Source organism: Gallinula chloropus, assembly GCF_964237585.1.
Source record: "Gallinula chloropus genome assembly, chromosome: 2".
NCBI classification, from domain to species: Eukaryota; Metazoa; Chordata; class Aves; order Gruiformes; family Rallidae; genus Gallinula; species Gallinula chloropus.
Window position 1 is genome coordinate 41,991,980 of NC_140086.1, and position 16,451 is coordinate 42,008,430.

Below are 16,451 nucleotides of genomic sequence, written 5' to 3' on the forward strand. Positions count from 1 at the left end.
ACCAAAGAGCAAGTGTGTTGTTAAGGGCATTGTCCAAATGCCTCTTAAAGACTGACAGGCTTGGGGCATCAACCACCTCTCTAGGAAACCTGTTCATTCCCATGTTTAACCACCCTCTCTGTAAAGCAATGCTTCCTGATAGCTAATCTTATATTTATGCATATGGCACGTGTTAGATAAAAGTTATATAAACTCACGGTGAACTTTTGGTCTGAATCCCCAGTGGTTTATTATGCCTTTTTAAATTTTTCTCATCTCTCCTCATGAATTATAACAAGTTAGTGTAAGAGGGTACAACAGTCTGTAAACTCTAATGCATAATAAAAACCCCAAAAGGTCGGTGAAAGAGTAACCCACCAGAAACACCTTCATTATTTATTAGCAACGTGAACTACAGCTTGCTAAAGCACAGTTCTTACTCTATTTTCTTTTATGCCTCCCTGGATGTCTACTGCTGGCAACTATCTGAGGAGAAACACTGCTCCAGACACCTTTGATCCAGGCTTTAACACACAAATCACCCTGGGGTCTCTCTGTACACCTTTTGCTTGTAGAACTTGTGTTATAACTTTTAAGCACTCATCACAGTTCAGAGTGGTTCCAAATAATGTTTAGCAATTAGTGATAGGCACTTTATATATATAAATATAAATATAAATATACAAAAATCAATCAGCTACTAGTACATGAAACATCAGTTGACTGGATTTCATTTATTGCCCTATAATTTACATGAGGACCTGTAACTGACAATAGTCTGGAGAGGTGAACAGAGGAGTTTGATGAATGGACATAACTTAAGAAGTACAAAAGAGACATTTATTAACACTGAGGTAATCTCATAAGCCCAAACTCGCACCCTTGTACTGATGCTTTCAATGCACAGCTGCTCAAAGTGAAAATGGCCTTTCCATGATGGAAAGTGGCTGCATACCTGTGCCACCTAAAAGCAGGGTACCACTGCCATCTAAGCACGTCACCAGCAGTATCTAAGAGCTAAGCTTAACTTCATGTAGTCCCTTTCAAACATCTTTTAGCTACTCATTCCTTTCAAGTAACCTTATTTACTCAGACCAAAACGTATTTGAAAATTAAATGCATTTTTAATGACAAAAGCCCCTTAGGATAAAGTTGCCCAGCAAGAGTTTCAGACTCAGAGAGAAATAAACTCAGAGAGAAATAATTTTGAGCATATTTTTTAACATTTACCTGAGCAGAGAAGTCGATTAACTTTGGAAGCAGCAATTTACTTCCTTCATCACTCTTCAGAAAATCCAGCAAGCTTCCTGTGATGACAGAGAAAGATTTAGTCAGTGAAATTTATTACTAATATAAAGGTCACACCAGGTCCCCAATTTTCTGGGTCACAAAATCTTTGCAGTGAAGTGTTCTGGTGCATTTTCAAGTTGACTACTCTAAGCTGGTCTCTTTACATGATCAATATGTCAGGTATCCAAGCTCTGTAATTTTCCTGGGCATAGAAAACTCCCATCAGACCATTCCTTAGTTCAGTGGTGCTGAGTTGGTAAGTACCCAAGTCTGTGGACTACTGGGAAATCTATCTAGGAGAATCATTCATATTAATCATTTCCAACTCATAAAGAATAAATGGCTCAACACTTGTTTATGAAGTTATCAGCAGAATTGCTTGAAAACAGAACAAGCCAAGAAAATCTGGGAAGGAAACCTCACTTATTTTGTGTAGTGATGCTCTAATAAAGGTTGCCTTTTTCCAGCACTGCAGCCATTCTTGCAGGATGACTCACCACTCATCTTATTACACAAATATTTACCAATTCAAGGGCCACATAAGACAACGGTTTGTTCTAATTGCCTTGCTATGACACCAGGCACAAAATTAGGTAGGGAACCCAAGGGAACCAGAGCTATTCTGGGGGTTGTGCTCTGCATCTGAACCAATTAAAAATGCCACAATTAAAATTGTGCTAAACCAGTTTATTTCACAAATGCACCAACAAATCATAAAATTAAATACTCAGCCTTCTTCTAAGACAAGTGCTCCTTCTCTTTATATCAGAGCATTCAAATGAAAACCAACAAAATCCCAAGTGTTCATTTTTTATTTATATTGGGTTTGCATGGCAAGGTTGGCTTCTGTGAGAAGCTGCCAGAAGCCTCCCCCATGTCTGACAGAACCAATGTCAGTCAGGTCCGAGATGGACCCAGTGCTAGCCAAGGCTGAATCCATCAGTGATGATGGTAGTGCCTCTGGGACAACAGAATTAAGAAGGAAAAAAAAAGCCCGCAGAAACGTTTTTTGCAGCCAAATTGCAGAGTGAGAAGATGTGAAAAACTCCACAGACACCCAGGTCAGTGAAGAAGGAGGGTGCTCCATGTGTCAGAGCAGAGATTGCCCCTGCCGCCACAGGAGAAGACCACGGTCAGGCAGGTTGCCCCTCTGCAGCCCACAGAGGATGATGGGGAGCAGAGATTCCACCTGCAGCCCATGGAGGACCCTACATTGGAGCAAGTGGAGACAGACGAAAAGGTTGTGACCCCATGGAAGCCCAGACTGGAGTGTGAGGAGTCCTCCCCCTAAGGAGGAGCAGCAGAGACAACATGTGATGAACTGACCACAACCCCCATTCCCCATCCTCCTGTGCCGCTCAGGAAGGGAGGAGGGAGAGAAGTTAAGCCTGGGAACAGGGAAGGGGTATGGGGAGATGTTGTGGATTTGGTTTTCACTCTCATTACTCTATCTTGCTTGACAATAAATGAGATCAATTTTTTCTGTAATAAGCCTGTTCTGCCAACGACTAATTGGTGAGAGATTATCTTGACTCCTTATCTGTCTTTATACTGACTCCTGAACCTTTAGTCATATTTTCTGTCCCCTGCCCAGCTGAGGAGGGGAGTGACAGAGCAGCTTTGAGGGGCACTTGGCCTCCAGCCAGGGTCAGGTATCCATCCCCCTAATATTCCCTCCTTTTTAAAGAAAGAGGATTGATTTAGGAGAAGCAGAAGAGTTTACAAAAACACTGCTTTCAGATCCAATGTTCTCACCTTTAGCCATGTATTCTGTTATAATATAAATGGGTTCTTCTTTGGTCACTACAGCATAAAGCCTAACGAGCTTATCATGCTGAAGTGTTTTCATGAGGTTGGCTTCCTCCAGGAAGGCTTGCACAGACATCGTTCCGGGCTTGAGAGTCTTCACAGCCACTTTTGTGCTATTCTGATAGTAACCTAGAAGGAGGGAACACAATCAGCCCACTTGAAGTCTGTCTGTGGCACAGAGCTCCCAGACTAGTAGGAATCTGTAAAGCAGGTGAGGTTGGATTCCAGTAATAGCTAAGACCCTGAGAGCAGGTGCCAGATGTAGCACAAATATTTACGCTAGAATTCCTTTTTGTTTTGCAACTGAGACAATGTTGCTGTGAAAAATAATCCATTCCCTATGTTTAGTAATCAGTTATCTGAAAAAAAAAAAAAACAGTGGATGAAAGCAAGCAAATTATTTTACTTCACACCAAGTTTTCATTTACAAGTAGTCATAGAATCATAGAATGGTCTGGGTTGGAAGGGACCCCAAGGATCATAGAGTTCCAATCCCCCTGCCACAGGCAGGGCCACCAACCTCCAGGCCTGGATCTACACAAGGTTGCCCCATCCCACCTGGCCTTGAACACCTCTAGGGACAAAGCATCCAACAGGTACCTCTCTGGGTAGCCCGTTCCAGCAGCTCACCACTCTCTCTGTAAACTTCCATCTAATATCCAATTTAAACCTTCCTTCATTTAACTTCAATTCATTCCCCCTTGTCCTGCCACTGTCTGCCCTTTTAAAAAGTTGAATCCCCTCCTGTTTATGAGCTCCCTTTAGGTAATGGAAGGCTGCAATGAGGTACCCCCACAGCCCTCTCCTCTCCAGGCTGAACAAGCCCAGCTCCCTCAGCCTCTCTTGGTAGGGGAGCTGCTTCAGCCCTCTAATCATCCTTGTGGCCCTCCTAAAACAGCCCATAAAACAGCCAAGAGAAGTTTTAATGAATGTCCATAAGATTTGTCTCAGAATCTAATATCCGCGGATTGCTTGTGAGCTTCTGGAGCACCTTTAAACACCGTGATTATCCCCATTGCATGCATGCCTGCCTCAAGCTTGCAATCCTTTCTGCAACCCCCAGAACTCAAAACGGGGAAGTGCAATGGGATGAGCGTTCGCGTGACCAGCAGAGATGCGCTGCCCGGATAGCAGTGCTGCAACGTTCCGAGCAAGATTGAAAATGTGATAACTTCTTATCACGTAGCCCATGCCATCAGTGGAATGGACTGTGGCTGGTTCATTTCTGTTTATCAAACCTTCTAATGTAATGTTCTAATTAAATAAAAAGTAACTATCGGTAATTTTCTGCTTTAGTTGTTTCCAAACGTGAAATAAATGTGAAAATGCCATTTAGAAACAGTAGAGGGGCAAGCTCTGATCCTAAATTTTATCTTGTGAGTTAATTTACCTTGACAAAGAAAAAATGTGGGGGGCAGAGCAGATAAATACAGCTTCTTCCTAACATTTCAGATACACAGAATGCTTCAGTGATACCAAGCCCCAGCTTTTTGTTCCCCACCATCTCCATTTCAACACTGCAAAAATATTTCTCAGAAGAAGTAAAACTTTAAATCAAATAGCAGCATTTCCTTATTCTGCAATAATCCAGGCGGTGTTACCACATCAGGCACATGGAGCCCACAATTACGTTAGGCCATTCATCATCTTAACATAAGAAATCAGGGGCAAAGCAAGGAACTCATTTCCAGGCCTTAAGCGATTGCTCTAACTGCTGCATCTTCCATCACCTGTCTTAAAGAAGGATCATCACCAGAGAAAAGTCATCACATCAATCTCAAATTGTTCCCCTCCATGATTACAATATATATTTTTCCAACCACGGCCAGGTTAAAGCATAACAGTAACCCTAGAATCAGACTTGTTGGTGTTGGAAGGAACCTCTGGAGATCACCTACTCCAACCCCCCTAGCCAAGCAGGTTCACCAAGGGCTTGTCACACTGGAACGCACCCGGGTGGGCTTTGAATGGTACGCCTCTGGATGATCAAATGCCCAGGTAAACAATTCACATCCTTCAGGAAAACAGAAGTTATATACATCTCTTTCTGCTTAAGAGGAAGAAAGTATGACTTCTACAATTCCATCATGTAACATGAAGCACAACACTAGCACCACTCCTAATTCGTTGAGTGCTCTAACGAGCATACTAATTAATAATGAGCATACTAATGAATATCACTATTTCTGTGAAGCAGTTGTGTCCAGCACACTTAGCATTAACTGTATGACAGCGTTTTACTTTCACTTAAGAGATCCGCCAAGCCAGGGTTGTAGTTACAGAAAGTTTCCGTTCCTACACCACCTGAGCGACACTGAGGTTTTCTCTCGGAAAACCTGACCCTCCGGTGGCACCACACAAAGCGAATTAGCTGGTGAGAGCAGTAAAGATACTTGATCATCATCTCTCTCAAGTTTACTTGCTCCCTCAGGTATTGGGAGGGATGAGACACCAAAACACTGAGGAGATGTTGTGAACTCTATGAGCCCACACAATGGCATCTGTAAAAAAGCAGTTTGGCAAACCTGGAGTTTGTCACTTTCCCTCACCCATTACAAACAAAAGCAGCATTAGCTTGATTTGGGCTGGGGAGCACACCAGAACTGAACCCTCACAGACCACGAGTCCCTGCCTCTCAGCTAAGCAAACGCCACCTCACCATCTGGGAGAAAGCTCCCATCATCTCAGAGTCAGAAGTGGCAGAGTAAGAACAAGGTACCCCAAAGGGAAGGATTATATTGGCATATGAGGTTAGACAGACCCGGAGCAGGCAGCGTCTTTTCAGGATGCATCTGTACCACAGCATCCTAGTCCTCATGTCAGGTCACTTCTCGTTACTGTGAGAACCTCTGTGGTAGCTTCCATGAAGGATACCTGCTTTGCAGGTGCGCTCTTGCTGTACAGGTAAGAAACTGTGGCCTTGTGCAAGCAGAGGGAAAACCAGTGACCTCAAGGTATTTCAGTGAGTGGGAGCAAATGTTAACATTCAATCTGCATCACAGCAGAATTCCAGTGGCACACAGGGAGCTGTGGGAAGGGGTGGCTACAGCACTGCATCGCCCCTGCTTCATACAGTACCTGGGGCTCTGAACCCTTGACTAATATCATCCTTTGCTGAACTGAGCCTGGCCCTGGGTGAAAGCCCAGAGCTGGCTGCGTCACAGTATTCCCTGCCATGTGATAGGAACAGACATGGTCAGTTTGCTGCCTGAACACGAATTCAAAAAGAGAGGTAAGCAATGAAATTCTTGCTCACATCTAGAGCATCCAGCATATGATTCATATTGCTTACAAGTAGCATTGAGTTTATGTACACACAGAAAATAATCCATTTCTGACAGTGATGAGATGTACCACCTCGTACCAAGCAAGTTTTCTTTCTTTTTAGACGTCTTTTATTTATTTTAACAATGGTATTTCTGCAGTATGGTTCTTCTAACAGCTTGCATAAGAAAATACACCTCCAAACTGCCTATTACTTACATTCTAACTTGGGGAGCACCGAATGAGAGAATCTTTTATACCTGAGATACAAGCAAAACGTGTCTCATCAATAAAATACAGCGTAATGGCTCCCTTTGGCTGGTTAACTTGTCTCTTAGCCCTGCTTGAGAATTCTCTTCATGGATTATTAACACTGCAGAACATTATGGGTCACATCATATCAGTGCACACTAAGAACAAAAATGCATAAAACATGGACGCCGCGCTCGCAACGCCACTCTGGCTCGTCGCGTCGCTAGAGAAGGTGCCCAGATGCACCAAACTCCAATGTCAAAAACCCTTTCATGCCATGGCAGCCAGCAAGTCTCTCCACCCTCTAGGCTTTCGTAAAAGTTAAATGTGAAGCGAGCAACAGTATGTAAGTCTGAGGGGTGTAATGAGAGAGAGCTGTGTTTTTCTCTACCTGCTACAAAAGAATCCTCAAAAAAAGTTGTTTCATGTATTTATGATCACTTGGACAGTATAGTATCTTGGATGGCCCAGTTGCCACCAAATTATTGCATGGACTTAACCAGGACAGGCTGCGATAGGAAATTGTGACAGTGAGGAGGTCAAGCCTACCGTTTCTGACCAGATGTCCAGGACTAAAGATGAACAACTTTGTGAACAAGCCTACAAGATGTAGCTCTCTTTCTCTGTCTTTGCAACAATTCCCTGCAAGGTTATACTGGCAGCAATGTGTTTGAGCCCTGGAGGTATGGCACTGTGAAAAGCCAGATAACGTCTCAGGCCACAATGACTGCAGGAGGTACAGTATTTCTCAAAAGCTCAATGAAGAAGAAACTGAGGAAGAGCAGCAGCTTCTCTGCATCCTAGCACATCTCAGCACATCACTCCTCCTTCGTCAACTGCAGTTATCATTCAGCTGAAGACCAGAGGAAGGCAATGGTGGCTCCATCTCCAACTCATGTCCATACAGCCCATTCAATGTGAAGGCAGAAAGCACAGGCTGCAGCTTCCTAACTGCTTCCATGGTGCAGTGCATAAAATGTGAACACAACCTGCCATGCTGTTTTCATCTGTCCTGACAGCACAGCTTTATAAAATGATTAAATTACACATAGATGTAATGAAGAAAGATATTAAATGCCCTTGTAGTGATATACAAAACTGGGAAACTGATGGTCCTTCACAGCAAGTTTCCTCTGTGTAAAAGAAACTCTTCGAAGCAGGAGGAGATTCACCTACCTACTTCATTAGTGACAAAGATTCTCTGCACAGGTTCACAGGTGCATTCAGAAGTAGCACAGCCAAGTTCCTGGAGGACATGGAAGTCTGGATTTTGTTCCTAGACTTTCCTTTGTTCTCCCATAACATAAGCGAACTTCCTCCAAAACTTGCAAGAGGAGGTCAACTAGGAAGCCAAAAGCATACTTATGGATGAACTAAAAAGAAAAGTCTATAAAAGAACACCGGCAAATCTTCACACTGCAGTAACAGTATTATCTCTATCTCTCCACATATCACAGAATCACGGAAGAGCTGAGGTTGGAAGAGATCTCTGGAGGGCATCTGGTCCAACTCTCCTGATCCAGCAGGGCCATCACCCACAGCTAGTTGTCCAGGACTGTGTCCAGTTGGCTTTTTAATATCTCCAAGGATGGAGACTCCACAACCTCCCTGGACAACCTATGTCAGTGCTCAGTCACACTCGTGTAAAAGTGTTTCCAGATCACAGAATGACTAGGTTGGAAAAGACCTTTAATATCATTGACTACCGGAATTAAAACATATCTCCAAGTACCTCACCTACCTGCCTTTTAAACACATCCAGGGATGATGACTCAACTACCTCCCCAGGCAGCTAGTTCCAAGTCCTGACAACTCTTTCAGTGAAGAACTTTTTCCTAACATCTAATCTGAACCTGCCCCGGTGCAGCTTTGTGCCATTTCCCCTTGTCCTATCATCTATCACTTGGCTGTCACTTGGCTGAAGAGACCATCTCCCACCTCTTTACAACCTCCTTTCAGATAATCATACACAGTGATAAGGTCTCCCCTCAGCCTCTTATCCAGGCTAAACATCCCCAGCTCCCTCAGCTGCTCCTCATAAAATTTGCCCTCCAGCCCCTTCACCAGCCTCATTACCCTTCTCTGGACATGGTCCAGGACCTCGATGTCCTTCTTGTAGTGAGTGGCACAGAACTGGACACAGCATTCAAGGTTTGGCCTCACCAATATACAGTGGCACAATCAGTTCCCTAGACCTACTGGCCACACTGTTTCTGATACAAGCCAGGATGCCGTTGGCCTTCCTGGCCACCTGGGCACACTACTGGCTCATACCCAGTCATCAGTCAACCAACACCCTGGCGTCCTCTGATGTTCAAAGAAAAACTCCTCTGGTTATGCCCATTGCCTCTGGTCCTATCACTGGGCACCCACAACATGAGTCTGTCTCTGTCCTCTTTGCTCCTTCCCTTCAATATTTGTACGCAATGATGAGAAGCCCCCAAGCCTTCACGTCTCCAGGCAGAACAGGCCCAGCTCTCTCAGCCTTTCCTCACAGGAGAGATGCTCCAGTCTCCTCATCATCTTTATGGCCTTTCACTGGACTCTCTCCAGTAGCTTTGTATCTCTCTTTGCTGGGGAGCCCAGTTCTTCTGAACAGGATGCTGTTCTCTCTCAAACCACAATTCTCGGTACCCTTCATTGAGAAGATGCTTCCTTAATAATTAAACTATGGAATAATATTTCTCCTTAATTCACACCACAGCTTCAAAATAATTTTGTTCTGTATAAGGAGAGGTGTAACAACTAGCTCCCTCATTAAGAGCAGCTCTAGGTTAATTTCTCAGTACCCCTCCATAACTCCTGATGCCCCTGGTTGGCCGCCGTTACAACACACAGTGTTTGTTGATACCCTCCACCGCACAGCTGACCTAACACGTCTTTGCCAGCTTGGTCTTCCCTGGTTCTAAGATTAACCACGCTCCTGATTCGAGAGGACCTGCACCATGCAAATCAGCTCCTCTCGCTTCAGAAAGCAAGCAGAGAAGAGGAAACACAGCGATCGCTTTCACAGTACATTAATTTTTCTCACAGTGCAGCAATTCAGATGCAGGGGGTTAGGCCGGATTTAGATCTTCAAATGATGACACAAACAAGAGGAAACATCTTGAACCAGAAAGTTGAACCCTTTTAAAGTTTGATGCCTTTATATATGTGTGTGTGTGTGTGTGTGTGTGTGTGTGTGTGTGTGTGTGTGTGTGTGTGTGTGTGTGTGTGTGTGTGTGTCTGCAGAAGTAGTCACTTCCCAAAACGCTCTACGTTTTCAAGCAGGTGATCACCTTCTGCTACAAAGTCTCTCCCAGCATTTCAGCGGTGGTTAAACATTTCTTGCCCTGGCTTATTAGACAGAAATATACTGTGCAGTGGCTGACGCTTGTCTTGACTAGTATGTAAATCGTCACTTACGTATATCACAGCTAGAGGGTTCCTTAAGTGTTTTCTCATGAAGGCAGTTAAGAGGACGAATTTAGCAATAATATATTATAGAGGTGTTGCATTTTTTTACATGATCTGTGTCAAAATACTGAATTAGTGCTTTCTGATTGACGCTACTGTAGCCGTGCGTGGAATCTGCCACACAAACAGCGCTGCTCTGTGCTTTACTTTTCTAAATGTTAGCATCTCTTCAAAGCAATGACACTCACATCGCACTGCTGCACTCCTGCACAGCACCAGAGACTCCTTCATGGCTTTGTGTCTTCTGGTAAACTTTGGGGTACGCTTTCAAGTTGCTCAGAAATTCCCTGTCTTCATCATCATCACTGCCACCATCATCATCTAGTATTACTAGAACTGTAGCAATTTTATTCCTATTTAAATATAACATCCCAAAAATGAGATTCAGGGATGGACTAAGAGCAGGATTTGGCCTGAAAAAACATCCCAACAAAAACTTTGGGAGGAAGGTATAGCTTACCTTCTTACCATATTGCTTCCCAAGTAAAATGGCAACTGGTAGCAAGTGTGTAAGTGTGACTAGTAGTACACAGAACATGCAATATGGAGCCCAAGACGAACACCCAGATGCCTGAATAAGCCACATTTAAAAGGCAAGAGAGTTAGATAATTTTTGTCGAAAGTGATTAGATACTGGTCAGAGCCCCTTGCCAGAAGAAGTCACTGAGGCTGAGAAAATACTGTTTATAAGCAATGAAAGCTAATTACAGATATAATGCTTATGGCTATAATGTTTTGCAAGGTATGTATTAACATTTACAACTTGTGAGTCTTGAGACACTTCCATTACTGGGGACTTGCATGATAATCCAAGATAGGGGGTGATCAGTTTCAAATCTTACTACCTAAGTCACCTACTTCCTGAGCAGAAAACTGGCAGACAATAACCTTGCATTTAATGTCCCTTTTTCACCCAGTACGGCAGTCCCATGCATCGCATCGCAGCATCTTCTTTACAAGAGACAATGAAAGCTCTATACATAATTCACTAAAAGACCTGGTTTCTTCTTATTTCATCTTCTTTACCACTTTCTAATTTGAAATACATTTCTGTAAGGCTCATCAGTTTCGAGAATCGAGAGTCACCTCCTACTTCCCCCACAAAGCACAACCACCACCCCCACCCCCACCCCCTCTGCCATTGCCTCGGACCTTGTAAATTACAGTGCTTACTCACTATTTTTTCCTTTAAAAGACACCAAAGGATTTGTTCTGCATCACTGTCTGGTATCTTCCCCCTCCCAAACACTTTCTCCCCATGAGAAGGTGTATTCTGGGCCTGACTGAGCTGGTCTACAAGTATATTGGACCAGGTTCATGTCCATTATGTTTCTGAATGAATGAATACACATTTCAAAGGAATAAACTTACCCATCCAGACTTCTCCAAACTGACCAGCTCCAAGTTTCTTCACTAATTTAATCGATTCCCGTGGAATTTCCCATGCATCTTTATCCCATGGTTTTTGAGGCTTGGGACTAATACAAGCTTTTTCCAACTTTCTGCATAAGCCATCTGATTGCTCTGGTTTGCAAAGGGAAAACAAAACAGAAAATTTGTTACGCTTCTGGGCCTCAGATTACAAGCATCTCTCAATTGCAGGTGTGAGCAAACAAGCTCAAAATGTAATGTTCAAAATAATCAGCTGCCTTGATGAAAATGCAACCTTTCTGGTGCTTTCACATAGCTTTAAGTACCTCTGAACTGAAGTTTGGTATTCAGAAAACCATTTAATAAAGATGTGTCACGTGCATCTAGTTACCGTCATGTTATTAAGGGGTTTTGGTGCAATTTGTACCAAATAAACACAATATAAACCTGATTACTGGCAGCATGTTAATAAAGATGCTGGAGCCAGACTTGGGAACCGCATGCTGAATTTGCCATTGCGTTTTCTTGCAGTATGGTTTCAGACACATGTGCACACAAGCATAAGTAGGTCACCAGTATGTTTTTCTCCAGACACTGACCAGCCATAACTTTAATTTAAATGTTGAACAATTCTCAGGTTTTCCAGCTGTGCCAAAGAATTGCCACACATGTCTAACAACTCGGAGAAATCTCATGGCCAAGTCCTCAGCATGGATTTCAAAAATCATGAGGAGATTTTTCTCTCCTGCATTTTCTGTCCACTCTGTCTTCCCTGTTACAAGGCTAAAAAAAACCCCAATTTTTTGAGCTATCCCACCAGGAGGTTATGCAGAATGAAAAGTCACTTTTGCAGCCAAAACACAGGTAGAAACTTGTGGCCAGTCCTCTTCCTTTTATTTTATAAATAATATATGCATCATTATTATACTATTATAAATGTATATTCTCTATGTGGGTGCAATTTTCTTTCTTTGAAGTCAATGGAATTTAATTGCTTCAAAACACCACTGACAACAAATCAATAAACAAAATTTATAGGGAAAGTAAAACCAATCCACGATCAGGCCAGATAAAAGACATTCACAAGTCTGGAAGTAGTTCTGGTAACCACAAATACAACTTTACCCTGAAATGCAGGATGAATTTACTTAAAATGGAGGTAATCATTACTATACTGTCACATAATCGAAACTGATAGGGTGTTTTTTACAAAGCTATTCTTTATCACAGAATCACAGAATCAGTAGGTTGGAAAAGACCTTTAAGATCATCAAGTCCAATCATTCCCATCCTATGCTAAACCGTATCCCTAAGTACCTCATCTACCCTTTTTTTAAACACATCCAGGGAAGGTGACTCAACCCCCTCCCTGGGCAGCCTGTTCCAAGCCCTGACAACTCTTTTAGTAAATATTTTTTTCTAATATCTACTCTGAACCTGCCCTGGCACAGCTTTATATCCCCTTGTCCTATCTCCTGTCACCTGGCTGAAGAGACCATCGCCCTCCTCTCTACAAGCTCCTGTCAGGTAGCTGTAGGTGATGATAAGGTCTCAGCCTCCTCTTCTCCAGACTAAACAATGTTTCACAATAATATGTCACAGAGCAAGTAGCATGAGATCTGACTATGATAACAATGTTACTTGGGTTACAACTGGTTTTACTTTATCTTTGATAACACACAGGCATAGGTTATTGAAGGGGAAAAAAATATGAAAAGGTTTGAAACAAAACAAGAAAGCATTTCTTTGCCTCCACAGGAACTAATGGATGCATTCTATTAAGCAATTCACTAACCGATGTAACTTACTTTGATAATGTTTGATCATATCATTGATGTTGGGAAAAGTTATTCTTGGAGAGATGTAAAATCCTCCATTGTCTAGACTCCTAATTTTGTAGTGCTTAATAACATCGCCGTGCTGCGGATCGTAGTCTCTTATGGAGAGCGAATAGCTGCCTGTGGATAAAGAAAGATTGATCATCAGCAGACATCAAATCTACAGAGTCCACAGATATAGTTAAGCCTAAAAAAAAAAACCCCAACAACCAAACCCCCTTTTTTCTGTTTGTCTTTTTACTCCCTTATTTCCTCAAAAAGCATTTTGCAATCAACATGGGGAAGTTAGCCAACAGCCAGGCCTGAACCCTTCACCAAAACGCTTACAGTCACACTTTCTTTTTCAATCTTATTCAGTAAAGTTAGGAGCTCCATTGGCCAGACAGCTCCACGCCCAACACGCACATCTGCTGGAATTCCCCCTGACTCAAGCGGAACTGGTTGGGAAAGCAAGGCCAGGTTTGTCCCACTGCGCAGGCAAAGGCTGGAATTTGGAGACAAATGTTTTGGAAGAGGAACATGCTGGATGCCATGGGCCAACGAACAAAAGGATAGTTTGATGATGGCTTAAGACAGCCAGGAGAGAGTGCAGATCTGACAGTCCAAGGGAGCCTCACCTCACCTGGGATTTAAGATGGAGCAGTAGAGCATGTACCCTAAGCTGCAGAGCTTTTGATTTTTTCTACTCGTACAGCTCTTGTTACCCATTTTCAGCCACCACCCAGTCCCTTCTCTCTCACCACACTCAGATGCAGTGACAGAAAGATTCTGGGGGTATTTTACTTTGCTCCTACCAGCCTATGTTGAATTTAGATATCCGTCTTCATTTCAGCCCACAGAAACAGTGATCTGGGCCCATTACCGAGAGCTACCTAATCAAGAATCAGCAGTGTTAGGGCCAGAAAAACCACCCCTCTGGAGAGGACAGACATACAATCCACTGCATGCATTGATGCATGTATTCAACTGGAGAAGCCAGTCAGGCTGCTGTCAGAGTCCAGATGCTGGGGCAGAACCTCATATGCTCCTCTGAAAGTCTCAGTCAAAGAGTCATGAGACTTTGCTAAGCTTTTCAGTATCCAGAACTTTGTCTACAGCAGAAATCTCTATCAAAAAGCTTTTGGAAAAAAAAAAATCATGCTAGAGTGCAGAAGTGTAAACACTCACTGTGCAGTAACTGCATTTTAAAGCTCATAGAGATGGATACAGACCCAATAATGGGAGACTGTAAAATGCAGCACCTACTATGCACAGTGAAAATGTCCTTTGGTAAAGGAATCACAGAAGTTAGGAAGAGATCTCTCATTTCTTTCATTCCTGCTTCTTGTCAGTGGAATTGCTCACACACACTTTTTTTTTCCCTCTCTCAACTTTGGGTGATAACCTATAAGTCTCTCCTCTCTGTTCCTGGTGATTTTCTCATCCTTCTCACTCCTACATAACTGGGGAAAATTCACACAATAGGACACCCTAGGACTGCTCTGCGCCCAGTGCCACCTGATGCCAACTTTTGTGAAGACTGACTGTATTTTAACTCCATCATCAATTCCAGAGTAACCCATCCCAAAGCCTACCTTTTAATGTTTCGCTTTCCCTGATAAGGAAAGATCCAGGACTATTTCCAGGAGCCAAGAGTAGTCTTTCTGCATCTTTCCGGGTGATGTCTTTGAAGAACCATCTGAAAAACATTCCGAGGAGTCAGAACCCTTTCTTTCCCCTGCCCACAAAGGATACACCACCAGGGTGAAGAAGTTTGCCAAGGTGGAACTTACTCTTCTGTTTCCAAGGTGTTTACTTTTGCTACGTAGTTGCTGGGAATGAAGCCTTCCTTCCTCGTTGTGAGAGATTTTGCTCTCCACCATTCTCCCTGCCTGAAAAACAGAAACAACAGTAGTATTCACAGGAAAGGAGAAAGATAAGGTGTTATTTGGGCTCTACCATTCTGAGAGCTTTGCCTGTGCCGGAGAGAGAAGCAGCATCTTTCCCCCTGAGAAGACATTGCCTCCACCAGATCCATGTTTGGTCACTGTTACCGAGGGCAGCTGCCAAGTCCTACCAGGTGCTCCATACGTGTTTGTCTTTTCACAAACTTGTTAATTGTAGGGAGCTCCCTTACAGTTGATACAGTCATGTTAAGAGGATATAAAAAAAATTATGAAGGCAATTAGATGAGTGCAAAGAAAAACTGCAGTACAATCAGTATGTCATACTTACTCCTCGATAACTTTCAGTTTTTCTCCTTTCTTGAAGGACAAGTCGTCTTCGTGAATGCCATCATAGGGATACAAAGCTACCACAATGACTCCATGCTCCTCTGTGTCTGCAAAGGTAGAAAGCCAAAGGCACGTTTGCAGTATTTGGCAGGCTGACACAGGCGCAGCACACAGCAGTAAGATTCCTAAGGGAACATACCTTCAGTGACAAACCTCTGTCCCGGTAAGAGCTGTGCTTCGGGATTTGCCTACAATAAAATAGGTCTTTCATTAAGCAGTTGTAGATCTTGGCCACAGTTTTATATTACAATTACATATCGTTCAGTTGCTTCAGCATCATCTTACATGTCTTAAATTGAAAGGAAACGCTCAGATCCTTTCCCACCATTCTTCAAAAGCGAGTAACGACATCAAAAAGTAACAAGTCCCCACTAGATTTTGAATTGAGCAACTCGGACCTCGGGAAGGTGTGACACAAGCTGTGGGGAGGAAGTTAACAGTTTTGTGGCTTCTGCTGAAGCGGCTTTAGCAGGGCACTTTAACAGGACAGTTATTTACACATAGCTGTCATGCTAAAGAACTAGAAGCGCAGTTAGGTTGCTAAGATTCTGAGAGGCACAAAAAGTAATTAAAAAAACTGTGAGCAGTGATGTTGTGATGTGTGTATGTTGACCACGAGCACACGGATTCCAGTGTGCCAGCTGGTGAGGCCAGGGAGAAGGGTGGCCTTCACATCCGTGGAGAACACGGACCACGAGCAAGGTCAGAAATGCGGTTTCCTCAGCATAGCAGAGAGGGAGGGGGGGGAAAAAGGGTGCTGGTCAACCTGCAAAACAGCAAACCCACTTGGCACCTGGCAGGGCTGCGCTGCCCAGCAGCCTCCCTTCCTGGCTCCAGGCAGCATGCATGGACCTGCCATTGGCCTGTTCCTCCCTCATCTCTGTACCCCCCGCTCCCTTCTCATGCTTACCTACACACC

General features: G+C 43.4%; 1 protein-coding gene across 1 annotated transcript in view; it reads right to left on the bottom strand.

The window, feature by feature from the left end:
* Nucleotides 1–16,451, bottom strand: part of LYN (LYN proto-oncogene, Src family tyrosine kinase) — a gene marked incomplete at its 3' end in the record, with an annotated part of 55,106 nt that overhangs the window by 17,239 nt on the left and 21,416 nt on the right. The window contains exons 3-10 of the mRNA XM_084279801.1: nt 15,672–15,720; nt 15,474–15,579; nt 15,032–15,130; nt 14,834–14,937; nt 13,230–13,379; nt 11,422–11,574; nt 3,025–3,207; nt 1,210–1,286 (exon numbers count right to left, since the gene is read on the bottom strand). Coding sequence (XP_084135927.1) covers nt 1,210–1,286; nt 3,025–3,207; nt 11,422–11,574; nt 13,230–13,379; nt 14,834–14,937; nt 15,032–15,130; nt 15,474–15,579; nt 15,672–15,720 — 921 coding nt within the window. The remainder of the gene's footprint in view (nt 1–1,209; nt 1,287–3,024; nt 3,208–11,421; nt 11,575–13,229; nt 13,380–14,833; nt 14,938–15,031; nt 15,131–15,473; nt 15,580–15,671; nt 15,721–16,451) is intronic.